The 27,622-nt window shown below is 34.9% G+C and overlaps 1 protein-coding gene across 4 annotated transcripts in view; it reads left to right on the top strand.

Moving 5' to 3' along the window:
- Positions 1–27,622, top strand: part of USP34 (ubiquitin specific peptidase 34) — a 249,863-nt gene that overhangs the window by 144,877 nt on the left and 77,364 nt on the right. For all 4 annotated transcript variants that reach the window (XM_045054250.1, XM_045054251.1, XM_045054249.1 and 1 more), the window contains 8 exons: positions 4,580–4,680; positions 5,089–5,298; positions 8,996–9,121; positions 10,163–10,285; positions 11,079–11,162; positions 11,650–11,736; positions 21,669–21,869; positions 24,736–24,818. In XM_045054250.1, coding sequence (XP_044910185.1) covers positions 4,580–4,680; positions 5,089–5,298; positions 8,996–9,121; positions 10,163–10,285; positions 11,079–11,162; positions 11,650–11,736; positions 21,669–21,869; positions 24,736–24,818 — 1,015 coding nt within the window. The remainder of the gene's footprint in view (positions 1–4,579; positions 4,681–5,088; positions 5,299–8,995; positions 9,122–10,162; positions 10,286–11,078; positions 11,163–11,649; positions 11,737–21,668; positions 21,870–24,735; positions 24,819–27,622) is intronic.

The raw sequence follows: 27,622 nt of genomic DNA, 5'->3' as shown, positions 1-27,622 counted from the left end.
GCCACAGAGAATATCCCCACACCTATCTCATCTAATGTACATTGGGGTAAATACCTAGTTATGGGATTTTCTGGTCAAAGGTATTTTCTTTAGTTATGTTGAAATATATTTTACATAAAGAGAATATGAAATTAGTAATAATAAAATGAAATGTGTCCGTGTACATACCATCCAGATTAAGACCTGGAACATTATTAGAAGCTACTTGTGTATCTCTCTTTAATATTCTCTTTTCTACTTCTCTTTAATGATGTCTTGACTTTTTAGTTTATTGTTTTTTTGTGTGTTCTTTGTAGTTTTACCTCTAATGTATATATTCCTAAAAAATGTGTTTAGTTTTGTGAAAATTATAAGCACAAATTTGATAAAGGAAAAGGGGAATACAGTTGTCATTAGAGGATCACAGAAGGAAACAAGCTAAAGAGAGTGTTTATTTTAACTTAAGGGTTTATAAAGCTTCATCTGAGGATGTCAGTGGGAAAGTTCTCAAGTATAGGTCTTGTGCTGTATACACCATTGTGCTGTAAAATGTTGGCAAGACAGTGGAATACATAACAGAAATATATTAGGTATTTATTACTTTTTCTAATCTCTTCATGACCTACTACAGCTCTCAGGAATAGACTAAGAATTTCTTCCATGAGATATGAATGTTTTCTCCTGATTCAGATAAAAGGACATGGAGATGAGAGTAGACACCTCACCACCATATGGTGAAGGTAGTTCAGGTACAGATAAGAATCCAGGTCAAGTCCACTTGCCATTCCTTCCACAGGGAAGATATCATGCAGGTAACAGGAATTTTGGTCATGATGGCCCCTCAGTAATGCATTTCTGTATTATCACTGATCCTACTTTTATTCTCCAAATTTGATACATAGCAGTATGATACATTTTATCATCCTCTTTGTTTTTCTCTTTGCCTCTGTCTTATGTTGGATATCCTTTTTTTGATATCCTATACCTTTTTTATTGGTTCACTTTTTTTTTTCTTTCTGGAATACAATGCAATTGTTCAGTAGCTTCTCGAGAGATTGGATGGTGTAAAGTTTTAATTCTTTGAATAATCAAAAATTTTCATGTTTTTATACTTAAATGGTAATTTGGCTGGGTACACAAGTCTAGATTGGAAATAGTTTTGTTTCAGAATTTTAGAGGTATTGCTGCATTGCATTTCTTCTGTTGCTGCTGTTCCAGAAGCCATTTGCTTTCCAACATTTTTAATATATTCTGTTTTCTTCTTTTGTAGGGTTTAATTAGTCTTTTCCTTGTTCTCAAATTTTGTAATACCCGGTCTGAGTATTTGGTCTGTTTTCAACTAATGTGATGGGTACTTTAGTTTTTAGTTTGGCAACTTATATCTTTTAATTTGGGGAAATTTTCTTGAATTAGTTTATTGTTTTCCTGTCCACTATTTAATAATTTCTCTTTCTAGGAATTCTTTATTATCTACATGTTGCATCTCTTGGACTATTCCAAATTTACTTTTTTCATGTTTCGTTTCTTTGACTTTAACTGAACTTCCGGTGAGATGTTTCAGCTTTATTTTGCTCAGCCTTCTTTTGAGTTTTTCATTTTTTGCTGTCATGTTTTTAGTATCTAACATCTCGTTTTTGTTCCTTGAGTACTCCCATTTTCATGGTTAACATATCTTTTTGAGGCTATTTGTTTTTAATCGTTGAATCTTTAAAAATCCAGACTCCTGTTTCTGCATTTTAAATAGAATGTTTAGCAAATTATCTGGTTATTTTTTATTAGTTTCATGTCATCTTTTCTCTTTTTTATCATATATTTACCATTTGGGCACTCCTCATTCCCATATATAGATCAAAATTTCCATTTGATTTCTTTCTCTTTATTTTCTTTCTTCTAATAAACTTCCTTTAAAAATGTTTGTACTTCCAAGTCTTTTGGTGGTATATTTTCTCAAGCTTTTGTTAAGTTCATTTTGCCTTCTCTTTTGAAGGATATTTTCTTTTTTAATTTTTTTTTTCAACGTTTATTTATTTTTGGGACAGAGAGAGACAGAGCATGAACGAGGGAGGGGCAGAGAGAGAGGGAGACACAGAATCGGAAACAGGCTCCAGGCTCTGAGCCATCAGCCCAGAGCCCGATGCGGGGCTCGAACTCACGGACCGCGAGATCGTGACCTGGCTGAAGTCGGACGCTTAACCGACTGCGCCACCCAGGCGCCCCTTCTTTTGAAGGATATTTTCACTGGACATAGAATTTTAGGTCAGGAAGTGTTTTCTTTCCAGGACTTCTTAAGGGGCTACCCAGTGTCATTTGGCTTGCAGAGTTTCTGATTGGAAGTCTTTTTTTTCCTGTCATCCTTTGTGTACGGTATGTCTTTGTAACTGTGGTTGATTTTAAAGAATATTTTTGCTGTTGTTTTGGTTTTAAAATTTTTTTTAAAGTAAGCTGTACTCCCAAGGTGAAACTTGAACGCAAGACCCTAAGATCAAGAGTTGCTTGATCTCCTGACTGAGCCAGTCAGACAGCCCAAGAATTTTTTTTGACATTGGTTTTCAGGGGATTGATTTTAACATGCCTTTTTGTTTCTTTGTGTTTATGTGGTTTGGGTAAGTTTAACTTCTTAGGTCTTTGGGTCTATAATATTTACATTATTTGAAAAAGGTTAGCAATTATATGTATTTTTCAAATATTTTTTTTCTTTTTCCTTTGCCCTCAGCCTAACTTCTGGGCCTCTAATTAAATATATCCTAGACTATTAATGTCTCATAGATCACAGACTTGATTTTCTTTTCCTTTTCTTCTTTCCCTCTCTTTTTCTTTTTCTCTTTCTCTCCCTCCTTCTCCCTCTCTGTTTTCCCCTCCCCCCTTTCCTAGTCTTTGTCAGGTATTGATCTTATTTCTGTGTTAAACCAGCATAAATCAAATGACAGGTTATAAGCCTATCTCTGGTTTGACATTTATCTTTTTGGGGTCTTGCTAGTTACCACTTCATTTGTTTTTCAACTTACAAACTTGGTTGATATTATCTCTTCCCTTTTTCCCCCCTGTCCAATAATTAGTAAAAATTTTAAAATTCAATTTAGTGGAGTTTCAAAGGATAAAAAGTATATATATTTAATATACCATCATAAGAGTGTTTTTTCAGATTTTTTGTTGCTTTTTATTGGTTAGAAACATTTTTTGAATTAAGACTTAAAATTTTTAAAAGTTGGTAACTCTTTCCAGAACTCTTAAGGACTAAGCAGTTCTTATGTTAAAAAAGACGCTTTCAAAAGTGGTAAAAGAGGAGCACTTGATGGCTCAGTCAGTTAAGCATCCCACTTTTCCTTTTGGTTCAGGTTATGATCTCATGGTTTGTGAGTTCGAGTCCCACATCGGGGTCTGCACTGACAGTATGGAGCCTGCTGCTGAGTCTCTGTCCCCCCCCCCCCGCCCCTCCCGCATCCCCCTAAAAAATAAATGTAAAAACATAAATATTTTTTTAAGAAACTGGTAAAAGATGGAAACCTCCGTTAATTATAAAAGCCAATTCAAACCATTATAATCAAAAGTTAACGTATAGTAAGTGTAGGCCTGTCTCATACCAAATAGAATTCAAGAGCCTAAATCAAGTACTAGCCATCTTAATTCTTTTTGGAACAAAGTTATGTGCGCTTAGAGTATCTGACACACTGGGAACCAAACCAGCTATATATTATCTTAGCATTCCATCACAACTAAGGATTTTTTTATCTCAATATTGTAAAAAATATAAATAATCATAGATTGTATTATCTCAATAAGGTAGAAAAGACATTTAATAAAAACCTGCCAAAGTATCAGAAGTTGAATGTAGAGTTTTTATTGAGATATATAAATGAACACTTGACTAAGTGGGTATGCCTAGCATGTTTCTGTACACATATTATAATAGAGATACCAAGTTAATTTATGTCTTAATGTATTCTATCTGAAATCTTAATGGAATTTTTATTTTAAATTTGATGAAATTATTCTGAATAATAAACTGTGAATACACTAAGCAATATCAGAAGTTCTGAGAGGAAAACCAAAAAGGGTAATAGATGAGTTTTGGTACTAGCCTTTAAACATTTAAGGAATTATAGTAACACAGTTTTGGTGAAGAATTGCATCATTATGGAAAGCAGTAGGCCTACCTCACTCATTCTTGAGCTGTGTAGTATCCATCCAATGGAATTTTTCTACATGAAGTTTATAAAATTGAACAATACTTAAGTTTAAATCATTCCTCTGATATTTCATCATTTTGCTTAATTTCCTACTCTGTCAAGCATTTCCTTTTTTAAAAAAAGTTCATGGATTAAACAATAAAATTTGAATGCCTGTTAAGTTCTAGTACTGGGAATACATCTCTGAATGTAATAAAATGTCTGCCTTTATGGAACTGGGATTTTTTTTTGGAGGAAAGATACGTAATGTCAGATGCTCATTAAGTATTTAAAGAAAGATAAAGCAGAGTAAGGGATTAATTTAGTGAAATGAGGCTCTTTAGGAGGAAGGCTCACATACTGTAACCATGTATTCATGTCAGCAAATAAGTTTTTATAAAAATGTTCATTTAATGTTTTCTGCTGTTTTGAAGGAGGCCTTATGGGACCTGTCAGGATGATTTCATCTGGACATGAGTTAACAACAGATTATGATGAAAAAGCACTTCATGAGCTTGGTTTTAAGGATATGCAGGTACACACAAATGTGGTTTGACTTTTAATGTTTATTTATTTGGGGGGCGCGGTGTGCATGTGTGAGCAGGGGAGAGGCAGAGAGTAAGGGGGCAGAGGATCTGAGGCAGGCTCTGCACTGACAGCAGAGAGTCTGATGTGGGGCTCAAACTCACAAAGTGTGAGATCATGAGCTGAGCCAAAGTCAGACTCTTAAATGACTGAACCACCCAGGTGCCCAAGTTTTAATGATGTGTATTGACTATTAAAGTCAACAGTTGAATAGTTGAAGGTATCCTTCAAAAACAATTATTGCTTTTGTTTTAATTGTGTGTGAAGTTTTGTGGGGGGTTTGTGAAGTTATTTTATACATACTACTTTAATTTTATACTTAATATTATACTTTTCCCCTTTGCTCTTATTTTTATAGATGGTATTTGTATCTTTGGGTGCACCAAGAAGAGAACGGAAAGGGGAAGGTGTTCAGCTGCCTGCATCTTGCCTACCACCCCCTCAGAAGGACAACATTCCTATGCTTTTGCTTTTACAAGAACCTCATTTAACTACTCTTTTTGATTTATTAGAGATGCTTGCATCATTTAAACCACCCTCAGGAAAAGTGGCAGTGGAAGATACTGAGGTGACTATATCATTTTATTTTTACAGTATATTGTTTGTCTTTCTGTTGAGTGGAAAATATTGTACTTGTAAGTGCAATAAAACCTATGAGTCCATTTATTTATTCATTAGGTATTTAACGGCCTAATATGATCCAAAACTAGTGTGTTTTAAGTATTGTTTTACAAGGATCAAAATAGGCAGTTTCAGCCTTCATTCGGTCTAGTGGGGAAGATAAATAATTGATATGCCTAGCAGATAGTTTTGGGTAAACTAACAGCTAAAATTTAGACACAGATGGCTACTAAAACTAACGTTATTAGGGAGTAGGGATAGGCAGAAACTCATATATATTATTTGGTCAGGGAAGGTTTCTCTGAAGGAAACCATATGTAACCTGAGCTAGAAGGATGAAAAGGAGCCACCTAAATGAAGACAATTCAGGGATCGCCTGCATACAGTAATCTGATTCCTGAAGCCCTTCATATAAGGAATCAGGCAGGTATAGGAATTGTTGGAGTGCTAATAATGAGTAGAATGTGGAGGCTAGTGGGAGAGAGGAATGAGAGGAATAAGATAGGAAAGGTGAATAGAACCAGTCTGGCCATGCAACGTGTTTTTATTTTACTCCTTTTCACTTTGTAAGGTGATCAGCAGTAAGATGTTTTAAGCAGAGGGAAGGAGCACACATTCTGATTTTGGTTTTTAAGGTAATAGGTTTGTTTGGTAAAAGTAGAAAAAGTAATAAGGAACCTAATGCATTAGTTCAAGAAAGCCCTGACGGTGCCCTGGAATAGAATGAAGGGAGTGGACAAATTAAGTGGACTGCAGGTCAGAACAACATAATTTGGTTGTGGATTGGATTAGCAGTGGAGATAGGCTCATGTTCAGGAAGAAGGAAAACAGGACATGGCATCCAGGTTTCTATCTTGAGCAACTGGATAGATTCCATTTGAGATGAAGAATGGATGCTCCTGGGACATTAAGTGGTAATGTCAAGGAATCATATATAATTGTGTTTGGAGCTCAGAGAAGGGGTTTGGTCTGAAGAAGTAAGGTGTGGGTGATCACTATGAAGATGGTATGTAAAAAGAGTGAGATCACCTAAAGGATTCACTATTAGTCTGCTGATATATATGTATATTTTAATGCCTTTAAATGGGCTTATCCTAAGATGATATTCATTCATGTGTCTCATGCAGTGAATTATTATTTTGAGATTGAGTGCCATATAAAATAGTGCTTATTGTTTCTTTCCCAAGAATGTTAAGTGACTTTTTTCCCTGTTTCCAAAATATGTTTGATTGTGGATGCATTGGTAACTGCTGTGGAGCCCTGTGTTCCTCATAGCTTGGGGTTTCTTGTGGTGGCAAGTTTTTAAATTCCTAAGAAATTCTTTTGTTCAAGCAGAATAATTAGTAACAGATCCCTATGAGCCTCCTTTTTTTTTTTTTTTTTTTTTTTTTACCTTTTGTATTTTATACCACAAATACTTAATGACCTTTTACTTCATGTCAGCACTGTATGGGCAGTTTAAAAGAGAGAAGGATAATTAGAAGAATTCCGTTTTCTTGGGGGTTGCTATACAGATGTGGGAACATAGGGAACAAAAATTTGGGGAAGATTTTGCAAAAGGAGAGTCTTTCAAATTGGGTCCTGCTGCTAAGAGCAAAGAGAAGCATTATAGATTCAGAGAAAAAGTGAATGGCATGTTTGAAATACTGGGAGTGTGAATATAGTGTAATTAAAAAAATGAAAAGGAGATTGGAACCTGTACCACAAAGGGCCATATGAGATTTTTCTTCTGTGTAAAATGCTTTGCCATTATCGTGGAACATTTTAAAGCAACAAAATGAAATCTTTTATGGGGTATTAGAAACAAAGTGTAGGTGTTAGTGTGATGGATGTATTAGAGAAAACAAAGACTTGGAGGTAGGAGGCCCAGTGAATAGGCCTGATTGTAATAGTCCTGATGAGGCCTGAACTGGAGAGGAAGAATTCAGTTTTGAGCAGGTCTTTTTTTGAACTTTGTGGCAGGTATACCATTGTTGATGTGGGGTTCCTTTGTTTTCCCAAAACTGGTTTGGTCTTGTGGAAGGTTACAAAAATAAAAACAGAGGATCTTTGCTGTGAATGACCCATGTTGTGGGGCTTTTTAATCATAACCTAGCACATACATTTGCACCTGGGATTTTTTTTTTCCTTCAAATTGTTTCTTTGCACAGAGTACAGCCTTACTTTTCTGTCTTTTAAACTTGGTGTTTACAAAGGAATGAATTTATGTTACTGAAGAATTTTCAGTGCCATTTCTCCAACTGAACTAAAAATGTTACTTTGGGTTGCTTCTCTTCATTAGGGTTGTGAAAAGCAAAGGATACTTTGAGACTCTTAAGATTTCCTTGTTTTCAGATATGCTAGCTTTATATCATTATACAGAAAGAACTAAACTTTTTATAGATATACAGAAGATTCCTTTGGCATCCATTGTATCCTAGCAAAAAGTCATTATGACAGCAGTAGTAATAGAATAATACACAAATTCATACCCTGGAAAATTCTAAAATTGTAAATTTTAGCTTTAGCTGTTTATTTACTTCTTGGGGTTGTGCTGTAATTTTTTAAAAAAAGGAAACTTGCCTATTTCTTATATATTTTCTGAAACCTTTTTCAGGTTACTATTATCTCAGCATCGTACAGAGTTCAAATTTAACAAATGATAATGGAAAAAAGTAGCTTTTAAAAAATTGTTTGCTTTCCTCTTAATCTCTGCTTATGTGAGACTGGAAAATAAGATATGGATTAGCAAAATAAAAAAGATGTACTCTTTTACCAAATGTGTAAGGTCAAGGATTTAATTCACCAAGACTTTGTTGTAGTTAAAATAGTGACCTGATAATGTTCTTGAAATTTACTTGAATGGCTTTGTAAGACAGATGTTTTCACTTCTATTTGAAAAGTTTCCTGAATTAAAGTATCAAGATGTACAGGTCACTTTTTTTTTCCAAAAAGCATTCAATAACAAGTTTAAAAACTACTACTTTGACATAATCAATTTATTGAATAAATATATTTATTGTTTATAAGTAATAATTAAAAAACAAATTGTTGGGATGCCTGGGTGGCTCAGTCAGTTAAAGTGTGCAACTCCAGCTCAGGTCATGATCTTACAGTTAGTGGCTTCAAGCCCTGCGTGGGACTCTCTGTGCTGACAGCTCAGAGCCTAGAGCCTGCCTCGCATTCTGTGTCTCCTCCTCTCTCTGTCTTTCCCCCACTCACCCTCTTTCTCCCTTCGTCTCAAAAATAAACATTTAAAAAATTAAAATTGTTTACTATGGAACAAATGGCTTATTTCTTACTTTTAGAGTAAGACTAGGGTCGCCTGGGTGGCTCAGTAGGTTAAAGCGTCCAACTTTGGCTCAGGTCATGATCTCACAGTACGTGAGTTCAAGCCCCATGTCAGACTCTGTGCTGACAGCCTGGAGCCTGCTTCTAATTCTGTGTCTCCTTCCCTCTGCCCATCCACTGCTCACACTCTTGTCTCTCTCTCTCTCTCTCTGTCTTAAAAATAAATAAACATTCAAAAAATTAAAAAGTAAAGTAAGACTAAAAAATGTTACCAAATTTGATAATCAAGGATTTTATGCAAAAAAGTTAAACTTAAATTTAAGTTTATTTTTTTAGTGATCTGTCTTGATAAGCAGTTATTCTTATTTGTGTAGAGCTTAAGATGTGAAGAACTTCATCTTCATGCAGAAAATCTCTCTAGGCGTGTATGGGAGCTACTGATGCTTCTTCCTACATGTCCTAATATGTTGATGGCATTCCAGAATATCTCAGATGAACAGGTAAACCCATAACATCTTTTTGCTCTCTTAGAGGATGGTACCATTTTATATTCCTCCTGGCAGTGTATAAGATTGCTTGTTGACCTGTATCCTTAGTAAAATTTTGCCCATTTAATGGATAAAAAGTGACAGTTCATTTTAATGTTCATTTACTTGTTAGACTTAATAATGTGGGCCTAATGCAAGGCAAGGATGTTTTCTGAAATTATATTTAAAAAACATAATTTGCCTTTATATTAGTGTTTCATACTGCTATATGTTTTAAATATTCCTATTGGGGCATGACCTCACAAGTGTAAGTGTTAGATATCTTTGTAAAGAATTAGATTATTCTTTCAAAGCTATATAATAAAGGGTTAGGTGGAGATAGCAATAGAACACGTACACGATGAATGAAAAAACAGTGTCCTAATGTTGTTCGCTAATGGTTTTCTATGACTTGGGACTTGGCCATGTGATTTCAGAAGGTCATGTATCTCAAATGATTTAGATGTGAACAAGGTAAGCCTGAGAAATGTTAGTTGATGACTCAGAGTAGGTCTAATAATATTATCAGAGATGCACATTGTGTGAATATCATTTCATAAATTGTGAGTAGAAAATAACAGTATTTTAAGGTTTATGTATTTGCATATGACTTCTAAATGTGCAGGTGTAACTTTTTATAAGTATTAAATAATAGACTTTACTGCTTCTGTATCTTTAAAAGTTGTTGCATTCAGCTAGGCTGCATAGGTTTTTTCATTGGGAAGATGTTGCATTGCCTCATCTGTTTTAAAAGTTAATAAGATAGAGTTGTTTTTTCTCCTGTGCTGCTATTTGCATATTAATTTTAATAAAATTTAATGAAAAATTGGTGTTTTAAGCATACCATGAATACTAGTTAATACAGTTGGTCTTCATAGGTTTGAACATATTTCAAGGTGTATGTAATATTTGAGTTCTTATATAGTGTTCATTTCTTTAAATTTGTTTTGATGGGGAGAGATCCCTTAGTAAGTTGGCTTGAGAAAACCTGTGTTTTTCCTTTCTTAATTTAAGAGTAATGATGGACTTAATTGGAAAGAACTTCTCAAAATTAAGAGTGCTCACAAGCTATTATATGCCCTGGAAATTATTGAAGCACTGGGAAAACCTAACAGGAGGATAAGGAGAGAGTCAACGGTAATTGCATTTCCATTCTTTTGGTCAAATACTTGTATTTTCTCTGGAGCCAAATTCCAGAATGTGTTATATTCTTTTATTTTTTATTTATTTATTTTTGTTTGTTTATTTGAGAGCAAGCGATCATGTGAGTGGGGGAGAGGGAGAGCGAGAGAGCAAGAGAGAATCTTAAGCAAGCTTCAGGCTCAGTGCCGAGCCTGATAGTTGGCTCTATCCCACAACCCTGGGATCATGACCTGAGTGATAATCAAGTCAGATGCTCAACTGACTGAGCCACCATGGTGTTCCAAGAATGTGGTGGGTTTTTTGTTTCTGTTTTTATTTTTTTGAGAGAGAGGGAGGGAGGGGAGAGAGAGAATTCTAAGCAGCCTCCATCTTCAGCATGGAGCCTGAAGCAGGGCTTGATCTCACGGCCATGTGATCATGACCTAAGCCGAAATCAAGAGTCAGTAGCTTAACTGAGCTGCCCAGACGCCCCTATTATCTTTTAATTCTAGAATAATTTTTTTCTCCTGCCACCTTCTCTCATTTTTTTTTTTTAACATTTTTTTGAAGTTTATTTATTTACTTAGAGTGCGGGAGGGTCAGAGAGAGAGAAGGAGAGAGACAGAATTCCAAGCAGGCTCCGCACTGTCAGTGCAGAGCCTGATGCGAGGCTCAGACTCGTGAACCGTGAGATCATGACCTGAGTTGAAATCAAGAGCCAGATGATTTACTGACTGAGCCACCCAGGCACCCCTCTTACCATTATTTTATTTTATTTTTTTATTTTTATTTTTTGCTGTTCCCACAGGGAAGTTACAGTGATCTTTATCCAGATTCAGATGATTCAAGTGAGGATCAAGTGGAAAATAGTAAAAATTCCTGGAGTTGCAAGGTTTGATCATATGTGTTAAATAGTGTATTGATAAAAATTATCCCTAATTTTCCAAAAGTAGGTATCATAATTAATACTTTTAAATTTAGTAAAATAAAGGATGATTTAAAAATCATGTATTACTGTAAATCACAGTAATAAGGTGAGATTATTTAATGCCTTGGTACACTTATTTTCTTCCTTTATTGGAATACTTTGTTAGGACACTTCAGTGTCTATCGTTAAATTGTCAATGGAATTTAAAGATACGTTTATGGATTTTTGCAAGAATCTTGTTTTAAAAATTTCTTGAAAATAAGGTATGTTATCACTTTACATAGAAGTTATTTTGGTTATTTAAATCAGAGTAATTTCCTAGATTAAAGATGCATATTTTACACACACATATACATAAATACACACACATCCAGTTACTGAATCGAAAGCAGGTCTTCAAGACATTTTGTAGCTGCATCTCTCTTACTGGTACTCTCACAATTGCTTACAGTTTGTTGCTGCTGGAGGGCTTCAACAGTTATTGGAAATTTTTAATTCTGGAATTCTGGAGCCTAAAGAGCAGGAATCCTGGACTGTGGTAAGTGAAACCAGTTTTTAACCAGTTAATAGTGTCCTATCTTAAGCACTTCCATTTTTTGTTAGCAAGTATATCTTTTGCCGCATGCTTTGTTGTAGTAAGGAAGATTATAGAGTGTAGTAAAACTAAGTTTTGAAAAATACGGTATCTGATAAAAATTATTCATAAGAATTCTCCATGACACCTGTTAAAATTTAAGTGCCAAAATTCATGACTCTGAATTATGGGTAATTTGTAATTCTTTTTCCTTTAGGTAAATAAATTACATATTAGTATTTTTACAGTCTTAATGTTTGGATGCTTTTAAAAGAACTGGTTTATATGTCTTCAAATTTTGGAAAACATCCTTTTTCAGTGTTTCATTTTGTTTTGAGTATTTCTTCCTTTATAGTAGTGCTACTCAAATAAGTGTCTTTAGACCATTTGTGACTGGTCTGAAATGAATTAGGTGCAGGAATTGAGAGTAAGCCCTGAGAAGATTTTACAGATATTGAATATGGCTACAGATTTTTTTTTTTTAATGTTTATTTATTATCAAGAGACAGAGAGACACAGAGTGTGAGCATGGGAGGGGCAGAGAGAGGGGAAGACACAGAACCTGAAGCAGGCTCCAGGCTCTGCGCTTGTCAGCACAGAGCCTGATGCGGGGCCCAAACTCAGAAACTGCGAGGTCATGGCGTGAGCCGAAGTCGGATGCTCAACCGACTGAGCCACCCAGGTGCCCCTACAGATTTTTTAAAAAGTATTTCACAAAATCATTTGCACTTAACAAAAAGGAAGTTTGTCTTTTTTTAAAATAAACTATTAACGTGAAGAAGCACTATTCTATATAGTATTAAGAAAATAAAATTGTGGAATATTAAAAAATTGATACTGCTATACCAAACTGCAGAATCTGGCTTTGAACTAAATGGAAAGGATGCTCCCTTTCCTGACTTCCAACAAAGTAGAGTAGCATTATCAAACATTCCATTCAAATACTAACTTTTTAGTGCTGTGGTTTAGAATTACCTTAGAACCTAGGAGTCAAGTGTTCTTAATTTAATACCAAGTTAGTAAAAGAAAATAGATTTAGAAAACCTATCATTATGTACCAAGTTGTTGTTATTCTTACCACTGGTTTCAGTACTTATTTTTCTGTTTTTAAATATATTTTACTATGATATTTTCCTTTTAGAATAGATACCTCTATTCGTTATTAATTATTGTAGTTCTGTGACTTATAACATCTCTTGCGTTTTATTAGTCATGTCTACTACCCCATTAATTCTCTTAGAATTCTAATGTGCTTTTTAGTTCTTTGGCAAAGTGGGAAATTTTTAATGTGTTAACAAGTAGTTATGTGTCATTTATAGGAATTTTGTTTTCAGACTTGCTCTAAGTTTAGTTTGGAATAAGGCTTACAGGAAATCAGTCATAAGCTAAAGGTTTTTTCTCTGTTTCTTTTGAAATTGTAGATATTTTTATGAAGTATTACTAATAAGATAATGTTAACTACCAAATATGACACATTGTAGCCTGGCAATGCCTGAGATGCTACTAAGCATGCCTGAGACACAGTTTGCAAGCCAGCTTACACCCCTATTTATAATGCATCTCTCTTCACATATTATAGAATACTTACAAATTCAGTCATTCTTGTTTCTTTTTTTCCTTTTAATTGAGGTATAGTTGAGGTATACTTTTAAATTAAAAATTTTTGAGATAGAATTCACATATAATGAAATTCAGCCTTTTAAAAAGCAGTGATATTTTAGTATATTTACAGACTTGTGCAAACATTACCACTAATGCCAGAACAGTTTGATCCCCTCAGAAGGAAACACCCTATGCCATATTCATTAGCAGTCATTCCTCATTTTCCCCCAAACATTTCAGCCCTGGGAAAACACTAATCTAATTCTACTTTCTATGGATTTGCCTATTATGGACATTTCATATAAATGGAGCCATACAATATGTACATGGTCCTTTGTGACTGGCTTCTTTCACTTAAGCATAATGTTTTAAGGTTCATTCATTTTTTTTTTTTAAGTTTATTTATTTTGAGAGGGAGAGAAAGCACCAGTGGAGGCAGGGGCTGAGAGAGAAACAATCCCAAGCAGGCTCTGCACTTAGTCCAGAGCCTCACACAGGGCTAGAACTCACCTCAAGACCTGAGCCAGAGTCAAGAGTTAGACACTTAAACGACTGAGCCACCCAGGCACCCCCAAGGTTCATTCTTGGAAGTAGTATATTATCCAAAGTCACAGATATTGATGACTCTGTTTTCTTTTAAGAATTTCATAGTTTTGGGGTGCCTGGGTGGCTCAGTCAGTTAATTCTCTGACTTTAGGTCATGATTTCATGGTTTGTGAATTCCTGCCCCACATTGGGCTATGTGCTGTCACTGCAGAGCCTGCTTTGGATCTTCTGGCTCCCTCCTCTCTGCTCCTCCCCCACTCAATAGCTCTCAAAAATAAACAAACATTTAAAAAAATACATTAAAAAAAAAGAATTACAGTTTTGGGGGTGCATGGGTGGCTCAGTCCACTAAGCGTCCAACTCTTGGTTTTGGATCAGGGTTTGTGAGATGGAGCCCTGCGTTTGTGAGATGGAGCCCTGTGTTTAGGGTTTGTGATCTCAGGGTTTGTGAGATGGAGCCCTGCGTTAGGTGGGAGCCTGCCTGGGATTCTCTTTCTCTCTCCTCTTACACGCTTGTGCATGCTCTCTTTCTTTTTCTCTGTCAAGATAAAGAATTTTATAGTTCTAGTTTTTAAACATTTAGGTCTTTGATCCATTTTAAGTTAATTTTTGTAGGTGATATGGAGTTGAGGTATACTCAGTACATAATGAACTTATTTTTTAAATGTTTATTTTAGAGAGAGAGAGAGACAGACAGCACGAGTGGGGGAGGGGCAGAGAGAAAGGGCGACACAGAATTGAAAGCAGGCTCCAGGCTCTGAGCTGTCAGCACAGAGCCTGATGCAGGGCTAGAACCCACGAACCGTGAGATCATGACCTGAGCCGAAGATGGACGCTTTAACCGACTGAGCCATCCAGGTGCTCTGGTAATGAATTTACTTTAAAAAAAAAAAACAAAAAAAAAAACTTTAAGTTTTGGAAAATGTATATAATTGTGTAATCCACCAACACAAACAAAATATAGAATATTTCTATTACACCAGAAGTTCCGTCCTGCTTTTTTACCATCAGTTCCTCCCTTCTTCCAACCATCCAGCCCTAAGCAACTACTGATCTGCTTTTTAAAAGCTGTTAAAAGATTACATTTGCATAATAGAATTCCATGTAAATGGAACACCAATATGTATTCTTTGTAACTGGTGTCTTTTAGTCAACATGTATTTTGAGCCTGATAAATGTTGCATGTATTGGTTGGTTGTTAGTTTTTATTGATGAGTAGTATATCCTTTTATAGGTATACTATTCCTTATCCATTCACCTCTTGATGGACATTTGAGTTTCTGGTTTGGGGCTATTATGAATAAAGTTGACAGATGTTCATATACAAATCTTTTTGTGTACATATGTTTTTGTTTCTTGTGGGTAAATACCAAGAAAAGAAATTGCTGAATAATATGGTAAATGTAAGATGAACTTTGTAAGAAACTGCCAAGGTGTTTTCCAAAGCAGTTGTACCATGCGACTTACGGGAGTTCCAGTTGCGTCATATCTTCAACAGTTGGTGTGGTCAGTCTTTTTAATTTGAGCTATTCTACTGGGTATGTAGTGTTACCTCATGGTGCTTTGCCCTTTTTAATTTTGGTAAAATACACTTAAGGTTTACTATCTTAATTAACCATTTTTAAGTGTGTAGTTCACTGGTGTTAAATACCTTCACCTTGTTGTGGAATCATCACCATCATCTAACCCCATTACTATTTTCATCTTGTAGAATTAAAACTATACCTATTAAACAGTGACTCCCCATTGTCCCCTCTCCCCAACCCATGACAAACCACCATTGTACTTTGACTCTGAGTACCTCCTGTAAGTGGAATCATGTGGTATTTGTCTTTCTGTGACTAGCTTATTTCATTTAGCAAAATGTCCTCCAGCATCATCCTTGTTGTAGTCTATTGGAGAATTTCCTTCCTTTTTAAGGCTGCATACATAATATTCCATCGTATGCATATGCTACATTTTGTATATCCATGCATTCATGGGTTGCTTCCATATTTTACCTATTGTGAATAATGCTGCTATGAATATAGGTGTATAAATATCTTTGAGACCCTGCTTTCATTTCTTCAAGAGTAGAATTGCTGGGTCATATGGTAATTATGTTTTTAGATTTTTTGAGGAACCACCATGTCGTTTCCCACAGCAGTTAAACCATTTTACATCTCTGCCAGTAGTGCACAAGTTTCTGCACATATTTGCCAACACTTTTATTTCCTGGTTTTTTGATATCAACCATCCTAATGGGTGTTGAGTGCTATCTCATATTAATTTGCATTTCTTAATAAACAGTGAAGTTGAGCATCTTTTCTTATGTTCTTTGGCCATTGAGAGAACTGTCTTTTCAACTCTTGTGCTCGTTTTTGAATCAGGTTGTTGGGTTTTTGTTGAGTTTTAGAAGTTCTTTATATATTGTGAATATTAAACCTTTATGTAGTTTGCAGATGTTTTCTCCCATTTGTGGGTTACCATTTTACTCTGTGGATAGCCTTGTGCATGAAATCTTTTAATTTTAATGAAGTCTAGTGTGTCTGTTTTTTCTTTTGTTACCTGTCCTATCCAAGAAATCATGTGTCCAAATCCTTTGTCATCAAGCTTCTATCCTACTTTTTCTTGTAAGAGTTTTATTGTTTTAGCTCTTATATCTAGGGCCTTTATTTATTTATTTATTTATTTATTTATTTATTTATTTTTAACTAATTTATTTATTTTAATTTTATTTTTTAAATTTATATCCAAGTTAGCATATAGTGCAACAATAATTTCAGGAGTAGATTCCTTAATGCCCTTTACCCATTTAGCCCATTCCCCCTCCCACAACCCCTCCAGTAACCCTCTGTTCTCCATATTTAAGAGTCTCTTGTATTTTGTCCCCCTCCCTGTTTTTATATTATTTCTGTTTACCTTCCCTTGTGTTCATCTGTTCTGTGTCTTAAAGTCCTCATATGAGTGAAATCATATGATACTTGTCTTTTCTCTGACTGATTTCGCTTAGCATAATACCCTCCAGTTCCATCCACGTAGTTGCAAATGGCAAGATTTCATTCTTTATGATTGCATTCTTTAAGGTCTCATATCTTTATGATATATATGTGTATACACACACACACACACACACACACACACACACCACCTCTTTATCCATTCATCCATTGATGGACATTTCTTTCCATACTTTGGCTATTGTTGCTAGTGCTGCTATAAACATTGGGGTGCATGTGTCCCTTCGAAACAGCATCCCTGTATCCCTTGGATAAATGCCTAGTAGTGCAATTGCTAGGTCATAGCGTAGTTCTATTTTTAATTTTTTGAGGGACCTCCATAGTGTTTTCCAGAGTGGCTGCACCAGTTTGCATTCCCATCAGCAGTGCAAAAAAGATCCTCTTTCTCCGCATCTTCGCCAACATCTGTTGTTTTCTGAGTCATTAATTTTAGCCACTCTGACCAGTGTGAGGTGGTATCTCAGTGTGGTTTTGATTTGTATTTCTCTGATGATGAGTGATGTTGAGCATTTTTTCATGTGTCAGTTGGCCATGCGGATGTTTTCTTTGGAGAAGTGTCTATTCATGTCTTTTGCCCATTTCTTCACTGGATTATTTGTGTTTTTGGTGTTGAATTTGGTAAGTTCTTTATAGATTTTGGATACCAACCCTTTATCTGATATGTCGTTTGCAAGTATCTTTTCCCATTCTGTCAGTTGCCTTTTTCTTTTGCTGATTGTTTCCTTCACTGTGGGGAAGCTTTTTATTTAATGAGGTCCCGATAGTTCATTTATGCTTTTGTTTCCCTTGCCTCTGGAGAGGTATTGAGTAGGAAGTTGCTGCAGCCAAGATCAAAGAGGTTTTTGCCTGCTTTCTCCTCGAGGATTTTGATGGCTTCCTGTCTTACATTTAGGTCTTTCATCCACTGTGAGTTTATTTTTGTGTTATGGTGTAAGAAAGTGGTCCAGGTTCATTTTTCTGCATGTCGCTGTCCAGTTTTCCCAGCACCACTTGCTGAAGAGACTGTCTTTACTGTCTTTATTCCATTGGATATTCTTTCCTGGTTTGTCAAAGATTAGTTGGCCATATGTTTGTGGGTCCATTTCTGGGTTCTCTATTCTGTTCCATTGATCTGAGTGTCTGTTTTTGTGCCAGTACCATACTGTCTTGATGATTCAAGCTTTGTAATACAGCTTGAAGTTCGTAGGGCCTTGATTTATTTTGAGTTAATTTTTGTATATGGTGTTTTAGTGTGTAAGGGTCCAACTTTATTCTTTTGCATGTGGATATCCAAGGTTTCTCAGCACTGTTTTTTGAAAATACTGTCATTTCTCCCATTGGATCGTCTTGGCACCCTTGTTAAAAATCATTTGACCATAAATGTGAGGGTTTATTTCTGGGTGCTTTATTCCTTTCCATTAATCTTTTTTTTTCAAAGTTTTTTTTCAAGTTTATTTTTATTTCTTTTGAGAGAGAGATAGAGAACAAGAGGGGGAGGTGCAGAAAGAGGAGACAGAATCCCAAGTGGGGCTTGAACTCCCGAACTGGGATATCATGACCTGAGCTGTAATCAAGAGTTGGACACTTAACCAACTGAGCCACCCAGGTGCCCCTTTTCCATTAATTTGCATATGTGTCTGATGCCAATACCGCATCATGTTGATTACGGTAGGTCTGTAGTGAGTTTTGAAATCAGGAAGTGTCAGTCCTCTAGTTTTGTTCTTTTCTTTTAAGATTGTATTGGCATTGGAGTCCCGTGAGATTCCCTTTATATTTTAGCATGGGTTGTTTTTTTTTTTTTTCCTCTGCAAAAAATGTCATATTTTGTTACGGATTGTTTTGAGTAATAATAAGTCTTCTAATCCATGGACATGTGTTTTCATGTATTGTTTTTAATTTTTTTCAGCATTGTTTTATAATTTTCATTGTAGAAGACTTTCATATTCTTGGTTAATTCCTAAGTATTTTATTCTTTTGATGCTATTGTGAATTGAATTATTTTTGTAATTTCCTTTTCATATTGCTCATTGTTCACCTATGGAAGTGAATTTTGTGTGTTGGCTTTGTATCCTGTACTTTGCTGAATTCATTTATCTTAAGAGCTATTCTTTGGCATCTTTAAGGTTTTCTATATATCCTCTACAAATGGATAATTTTCCTTTCTAACTTAGATGCCTTTTGTTTCATTTCTTGCCTGAGTGTTCAGGCCAAAACTTCCCCTACTATGCTGAATAGAAGTGAGGAAAGCCGGTATTCCTCATCTTAGTGGAGAAGCTTTTAGTCTTTCACAATTTAATATGATTTTCACTGTGGGTTTTTCATATGTGGCTTTTATTTATGCTCAGGTAGTTTGTTTTCCTTCCTTCCTTCCTTGGGTTTTTCATATGTGGCTTTTATTTATGCTCAGGTAGTTTGTTTTCCTTCCTTCCTTCCTTCCTTCCTTCCTTCCTTCCTTCCTTCCTTCCTTCCTTCCTTCAATTTTAGAGTTTTTGCCTGCTCACTGCGTGAGCAGTGGTGGAGGGTGGGGCTGAGAACGAGAGAGTCTTAAGCAGACTCCATTCTCAGCATGGAGCTTGAGATAGCCATCAGTCCCATGGCCCTGGAATCATGACCCGAGCTGAGTTCAGGAGTCCAGTGCTTATCCTCTTTCTATTTTGTTGAGTGTTTTTATCATGAAAGAGTGTTGAATTACTTCATGTGCTTTTTCTGCATGTAATCAATTGAAATGATCAGGTGGTCTTTTTTCTTCATTTTGTCGTGGAGTATTGATTGATTCTTGTATGTTGAGCCATCCTTGCATTCCAAGAACAGATCCTACTTGGTCATGTACAATCCTTTTATTGTGTTGCTAAATTCTGTTTGCTAACGTTTTTTCAAGAATTTTTTCATCACTAATCCTCAGGGATCTTGGTCTGTAATTTTTTTTGTAGTGAATTTTTCTTTCATTGATACCAGGCTTGTGCTGGCTTCATAGAGTGGGTTGGGAATGCTCTGTTCTTAGAGAATTTGAGAAGGATTGGTATTCATCTTTAAATGTTTAGTAGAATTTACTAATGAAGTTATCAGGTCTAAAGGGCTTTCTTTATTGGGAGATTTTTATATACTGATTCAATCTCATTTCTAGTTATATATCTATTCAGATTTTCTGTTTCTTCAAGATTGAGTCTTGGTAGGTTTTGCGTTTCTAGGAATTTGTCCATTTCATGTAGGTTATGTGGCTTTTTGGCTTACAATTATCTATAATACTCTTAACAATCCTTTTTATTTCTATAGAATTGGTAGAAAAATTCCCACTTTTATGTCTGATTTTACAAATTTCACTCTTTTTTTAGTTCTAGCTAAAGGTTTTCCTTTTTTCAAAGAATAAACTTTTATTTACATTGATTTTTTTTGTTATTGTCTTTCTATTATGTTTTATTTACCTCTGCTGTGTATTATTTCCTTATTCTAGCTTTGGGTTTAGTTTTTCTAGTTCTTAAGTTGGAAAGTTAGATTCTTGATTTGAGATCTTTTTCTTTTAATGTAAGTGTTTATAAATTTCCTTCATTAGTACTTCTTTCACTGAATCTCTTAAGTTGCATACTTTTTAAGACCATGATTTTTTTTTTTTTCTTTCATGAAGTGTCTGTTCATATCGTGGACTTTTTTGTTGTTGTTGTTGTTCTTCCTTTCCTTTTCCTTTTCCTTTTCCTTTCCACCTTAGCAAAGAGTTGTAAGACTTTTTTTTTTTTCCTTAATTAATGTGGACAAGTTTTTACACTACATGTATGTATGGGAATATTTGTATTCAATCTGTGGCTTGCTTTTTTCATTATTTTGACAGTGTCTTTTTTTAATTTTTTTTTTCAACGTTTATTTATTTTTGGGACAGAGAGAGACAGAGCATGAACGGGGGAGGGGCAGAGAGAGAGGGAGACACAGAATCGGAAACAGGCTCCAGGCTCTGAGCCATCAGTCCAGAGCCTGACGCGGGGCTCGAACTCACGGACTGCAAGATCGTGACCTGGCTGAAGTCGGATGCTTAACCGACTGCGCCACCCAGGCGCCCGGACAGTGTCTTTTAAGCAGAGAGGTTTTTAATTTTAACAAAATTGATATCTTATTTAGAAATCTCTGCTCCAAGACTGCAAGTATGTTCCCCTTTTTTTTTCTACTATAAGTACTATTTGCATTTATTTCTGTGATGCATTTTGAGTTAATTTTTTTATATGTAGAGTGAAGTTGAGGGTTTGTTTCATTTACTTTTTTCAGTATGACTATTCAGTTTTCTAGGATCATTTGTTAAAAAGACTATTCTTACTGAAATTTCTTGATAACTTTCTTGAAAATCTAATGTAGTATTGCTGCATTACCTGGAATATTGGTATAGCTATACAATTTGGAAGTTGGATTAGGAAGAGTGGAAAATAACTGTTGATGTGAGCACTCTGAAACTTTCATCTTGCACATAAATGATACTAATTTACTCACAGGAGGTGTTTTTAAAATTCTAAAGTAGAGCTTTAAATCAGAAATTAATTTTCATATGAAATATTTTACCAAAAATATTTTTATTTTAAATCTCCTTATGTAAAGTGCAAAATCTTCTGTTATTTTTTACAATTTTGGGGAATTGCTTTGGCTCCAGAATATTGGAGTATATGTCATTTGCATGGAAAAACAATAGTACTTCATCTCTTAATTTTATTTTCTAGCTTTCAATTTCAGGTTATATAGTGGCCATATTAAATTAACCAAAATAGGGAAATGACATTTTCTTCTTTTCCACAGTGGCAGCTAGACTGTCTTGCTTGCTTGCTGAAGTTAATATGCCAGTTTGCAATAGATCCATCTGATTTGGATTTAGCTTATCACGATGTCTTTGCCTGGTCTGGTATAGCAGAAAGCCATAGGAAAAGAACTTGGCCTGGTAAATCAAGAAAGGCTGCTGGTGATCATGCCAAGGGTCTTCATATACCAAGATTAACAGAGGTAAAGTACAGAAGTTCCCATTAGATTATAGTAATGAATTCTATTTGTGTTTTATAAAGTTAAGAATACGCTAATGCATAAGGAATATGATCCCAGACTACTACAATATGATGTAACTGCTGAAGTGATGCCTTCATTTTAAATTTAGTAGTAATTATGAAATAGTAATGTTTTTCAGTTTATTATCCAAATTTCAGGAATGAATGTCATTCTGCTGTACTCCAACTGTAGCTAGTTAGTCATTTACACAGTAATTTATATACTAAATTTGTCAGGGTCCATTTAGGGAAATAAGCCCTACTAGGTGTTTGAACAGAGGTGATTTAAAGTAAATAATTGCTTTTACGTGTATGTATTGGAGGACTAAATATATAAAAGGAAAATGTTGAGGTAACTCAAAGGAGTAACCATTCACCACCTCTAGGGTTTGAGAAGCATATGGAAAAGGTTTGGGGTTATCAGAAATGAGGAGGTTATAAGGATCTTGTTGGCCTGCAGTTTAGGCCTCTGAGGAAGGGGTTCTGCTACTGCTTCTGAAATCAATGGCTTCTGAAATCAAATGGGTTAAATACTTATGTTTCAGTGCTGACAGAACAAGCAAGGAAGTAATCTCTCTAGTGTCCCAGGTTAATGGAACCTCATAGAAACCAGCTGGCAAAAGAGGAATTTAGTTTATGATGTACCAGCCCTAACATCACAAAGCAAGTTGACAGAATGGTATATTTAGAGCTGAATGAAAATGGCACCATAACCAGGATGACATCCACAAGTATAATTAGAATTCTTTCTGGCTGTGGATTCTTTTGTTCATGTGATCAAATATTTGCCGTTCGAATTGTTCCATCCCTGAATTGGGAAATGGGGACAGATGAAGACAGGTTTTTAGTGAGCTCTCTTCCTCATTTGTAACCTTTTGAGAACAGCATCTTACCTCATAGCTGCCCCTAAAAACTCTAGAATTGTGAGTTGTTTCTGATTAGAGAAATAGGTTCTGTAGTGAACATAGGTTGGAAACTACTGGTGAAAATTGAAACCTGAAGCATATTTCCCTTTTGGAATTTTGGAGATTAAAGGGGCCAGATGATTTTGTTAGTATTCCAAATCATTTACAGCTAATACAATTAAAATAGACTATGGAGACTACAGTGTAATCTAAATGTGTTTTCCAGTATTGCTTATTGCCAATTACTTACTTTAACCTTGCATTGCTATGTTTCAGTTAATTTTTTTTCCAGAATAATCTTTCCAAGTTATAATTTGAAAGCTCCCCTTTCCATTAACTCATTAAATAACTTCACAGCTTTGACCTTGATTAGTGGTTTCCTCTTGAGATTTTTTTTTTAATGTGTGTGTGTTTTTTTTTTTTAACGTTTATTTACTTTTGAGACAGAGAGAGACAGAGCATGAATGGGGGGAGGGTCAGGGAGAGAGGGAGACACAGAATCGGAAGCAGGCTCCAGGCTCCGAGCTGTCAGCACAGAGCCTGACGCGGGGCTCGAACTCGTGAACCACGAGATCATGACCTGAGCCGAAGTCAGACACTTAAACGACTGAGCCACCCAGGCACCCCATCCTCTTGAGATTTTAATAATAAATATAAATAGTATAGATATAAACTACATACATAAGGAATTTAAAAATATTGTTTTTTAAAAAGTATATGTAAGTACATGCTTATTGACAATAATTCGGAATATATAGGTGAACCTATCCTCCTAGTCATAGGTGACTACCATTAATAGTTATGATTTTTTTCTGTGTACATACTTCTATAGTTTAGAAAAGGTGCTTACTAAATATTTTTTTCCATTGGTTTATCATAATCAGAACTTAGTGTATTAAGCTATTTGGGAACAAAAATCTGTTATATTAATTCTAGAGACAAAGTTAGCCAGTTTTGATATTCTATAGATAGTGAGGAAGAACACTAATTTTTTCATAATTTACTGTCATGCATTATTTCATTTGTTATCCTTAAAAAGCTTTTCAGAACACTCAGATTTCAAGTTGAACTTTCAAATTCCAGCCTAGACCGCTTTCCTTAAAGCTGTTCTGATTTCACCAGGGACAGGTTTAGTTGCTGCTCTCTTTTTGTGCTCATGTGGCACATTGTATTCCTTGTGTTACAGTGCTTTCTATGTTATCTGCTGCAGTGGATTCAAACCTCCAGGATGGGAACAGTGCTTATAACATAAGTGTCCAGAAGGGTTTCGATCTGCAGAAGGGAGTCAGTAATTCTTTATTTATATAAATTAGCAAATTATTTTCTACCATTATATAGAACTCTATAGAACATTATATAGAATTCCCATTATATAGAAGAACTAATAACCTAAAAATTAAGTAGTTTATTAGAATCATGCAGCTTGAAAGTTTGCAAACTGAATATTGATCCTCAGGATTTTTAATCTAGAATCTATGCCCTGTATTCATCTTTTTCTCTCTTTCAGGATGGTTGAGATCTCTGTTGCTGCTTGGCCTTACTTGCTTATTTCAAAATTAAAAAATGTATAATTCTCCTTCACCACCCCAATAAACCACCAACATGTGTAATATATTTTTTTCACCCATGTGGGTGACATGTAAAGAATTTGTGGGTCAAATACAAAGAATAGTTTTGTAAAATAATAATAATAATAATAATAATAATACTAAAATAGTTTGGCCTCTGTATTTCTAAATTTTCATTTTTTTTAAGCTGCTATTCTTAAGTTTGGTCGCAAAATTCTGATTTTCTAATATTGATATTTTTAGTGTATGATTTTCTTTGTCATAGATAAAAATCAAATTTGGAGTTTTGGGTTAAAAATGCATTTTTGTGTTTTAGCATATTTAAAGATTTTTTTGTAATGTTTTTGTTTTGAAGGTATTTCTTGTTCTTGTCCAAGGAACCAGTTTGATTCAGCGACTTATGTCTGTTACTTATACATATGATAATCTGGCTCCTAGGTATGAAGTTTTTACATAATTTATGTATGTATTTGTAGTAAGAATGGAGTGTTTTAAAATTTCATGTTGCAAACATTTAAGTGAGCAGAAAAACTGTTAGGGCATCTTAACTTTTCTACTGTTCATCTTCATTTGTGTATTGTCAACATTTTGTCAGTTTTTATTGCATAATCACAAACGTTCATTTTCTGTGTGTGTGTGTGTGTGTGTCTTTGTGCACATATTTATTTATATATTGTCCTGAATTTTGTGAGAGTAAGGTTCAGATACCATGACCATTTACCTTTACCCATAATCTTTCGATACCAGGACATTGAGTAAACACTCAAATATAGCAAGTTTAACATGGTTATGATAGTGTTATTTAATATATAGTTCACACTCAAATTGTCCCATTAATATTCTTGATAGTGTTTTCCCCCCCCTGGTCTAGGATCATGTACTGCATTTGGTTGTATTTCTTCCATTTCCTTTTACCCAGGGATACTTCGTTAGCCTCTCATGATACTGACATTTCTGAGTAGTGCAGGCCAGTTGCTTTATAAAGCATCTTTCAATTTAGGTTTTCCTGATTGTTCTTCATGATTAAATTCAGATTATATACATTTTTAGCAGGAGTATATACATTTTTAGCAGGAGTACTCTGTAAGTAAAGTGTCTTTCTCAATACATAACTGGTGATGTCAGTTTGTCCCATTATTAATGATATTAATTTTTACTAGTTTATTTTGTTTCCTGCAGGTTTCTTTACAGTAAGGTTTCTGATTTTTTCTAATGAAAAGTAACCCGTGGGAAGCTGCTCCTCATAAAACTTTCATTCATTTTCAGCAGAGATGATTCTTGCCTAATTCAGTTATTAGTAAATGTTCGTAAACTAGTGATTTTCTGACTTACAACCATTCCTTTTATGCTTATTCGTTGACATTCTGTTTTGAAGAAGAGTTTTCTCTTCTTCCTTTTACTTCATATCAGTTTGAATTAATGGATTATTTTTCATTCGGTTTGTTACAGTTCATTACTATTACTATTCACTTTACTCAAATTATGCCTGAGTTGGCCGCCTCAAGCTTGTTCATGGGTCATTTTGACATATCCCTATTATTTGGGGTGGAGGGAAGGAGTCCTTTTTTATTTTTCCTGTCACTGTAAGATCCTCAAGGCATGTAATTTCTCTACCTTAGTCCTGGAATCAGCCATTTCTCTTTAAGAAGCTGTAGTTCCTGTTGGGGAGGAACAAAATATGGGTTCTTGGTATACTCATTGCTACTGAGGGACTCCTTGTTTCTAGGCTTTGGTGGACAGAGCTGGAAATACGTGTATATGAATATAGTTTAGCCAGGTGATATCCCATTTAATTTGGGCTACAGTGGAGATTTCTTTTTTTGAAAATAATGTACAAAATTTTAATGCAAAAATTCAACTGTAGTAATTGCTGACTGATACATGGGTACCTGACTGTATGCCTTTAATAATCACATAAGTTAAAGTTGTGAAATTAATTTCTAAATATTGTGTAGGTATTTATGTTGGGCTGAAGTTTGCCATCATACTCAAATGATTTATAAAGCTAATGTAAACACGTTTGAAATTGCTTGACCTTATTCATGGCTAATAGCTGATAGCTGTTTTTAGATGCTTTTAAAAGTCACCTTCATAGGCAGTGGTTGCATATAAATAGCATGATTATTTCTTTTATAATTTACCCTGTTTTTTGGGTCTCTGTCTCAGTTGAATTCACATTCATTGCTTAATTCAGTGTCCACTAGACACTGAATTCTATATGAACTATATCTGATCTTGCTCAAGAATGTATTTTTAGTACCAGATACCTTGTCTCATTGTTTATAAAACTTAGGAATGGACAACGTGTAGAAATGAAGAGATTACTATAACATACCTTTGATTGTATGATCAGATAAATTTTATACCCTAACCACCAATACTCTTCACTTAAATAATTCTTAACTCTTCCTCTGTGTCCTCACTAACCCACACTCTACCTCACTCTTCCAACATACCACAATACATTGAGGTAACAAGGCAATTCAGTAACTGCATTAATCTGGTTTTATTTCTTGAGAATTAAGAAATGTTCACATGACTTTGTTAGCCTCACACGAGAAAAAATAAACATGCAGGTTTGCTACCACCTGCTGCTATTCAAGCTGGTTCTCTCTGTGGCAATTCTTGTTTTCATTCTACCAGTTCCATTCTTAACTTACTACAGTCTTTGTAATGTGAACCCCGCTCCTCATCCTTGTTTTTTCTCAGTGCCTGTTCATGCACCATTATCTTTTCATAGGCCCCCATTTTGAGTTCATATGGTGGTAGGTTTGTATTAATTAAGGCAGTTAGAGCAAATATTTTGCCTGTGTTATCAAAGATCTTCTTATGCTATATATTTAAAAGATAGATGGGTAGGTTGCTTTTGGTAAAGTTGATTATGCCAATATGATAATAACTAAACATGAAATACGGACAAATATGTGATATATAAGTTGTATCTTAGTACTTTTTACTTTCTTTTTGAGAGTTTGAAAGGTACTTTGTTAATTATAACAAAGTGAGGATGCTAGAGATCAGTGCTTTTTCTTTTCTAAACTATTTATAAGACAAATAATCCCCATTTACTGGTTTTGTTACAATGAAAGTTTTTAATACTTTAAATTGTAGTAGCACATTTTCTACTGAAGTAACTAAATGTATGGAGAAAAATGGTTCTAAAATAATACAGAATTAAGTTAGTTTTCTCTGCTTTTTAATAATTTGCTTTTCACCATTTCTGATAAAAATTGGCATTAACA

Source organism: Felis catus, chromosome A3 (assembly GCF_018350175.1).
Source record: "Felis catus isolate Fca126 chromosome A3, F.catus_Fca126_mat1.0, whole genome shotgun sequence".
Taxonomy (NCBI): domain Eukaryota; kingdom Metazoa; phylum Chordata; class Mammalia; order Carnivora; family Felidae; genus Felis; species Felis catus.
The sequence above is the reverse complement of the archived record's forward strand: the minus strand, read 5'-3'. Positions and strand labels throughout refer to the sequence as shown.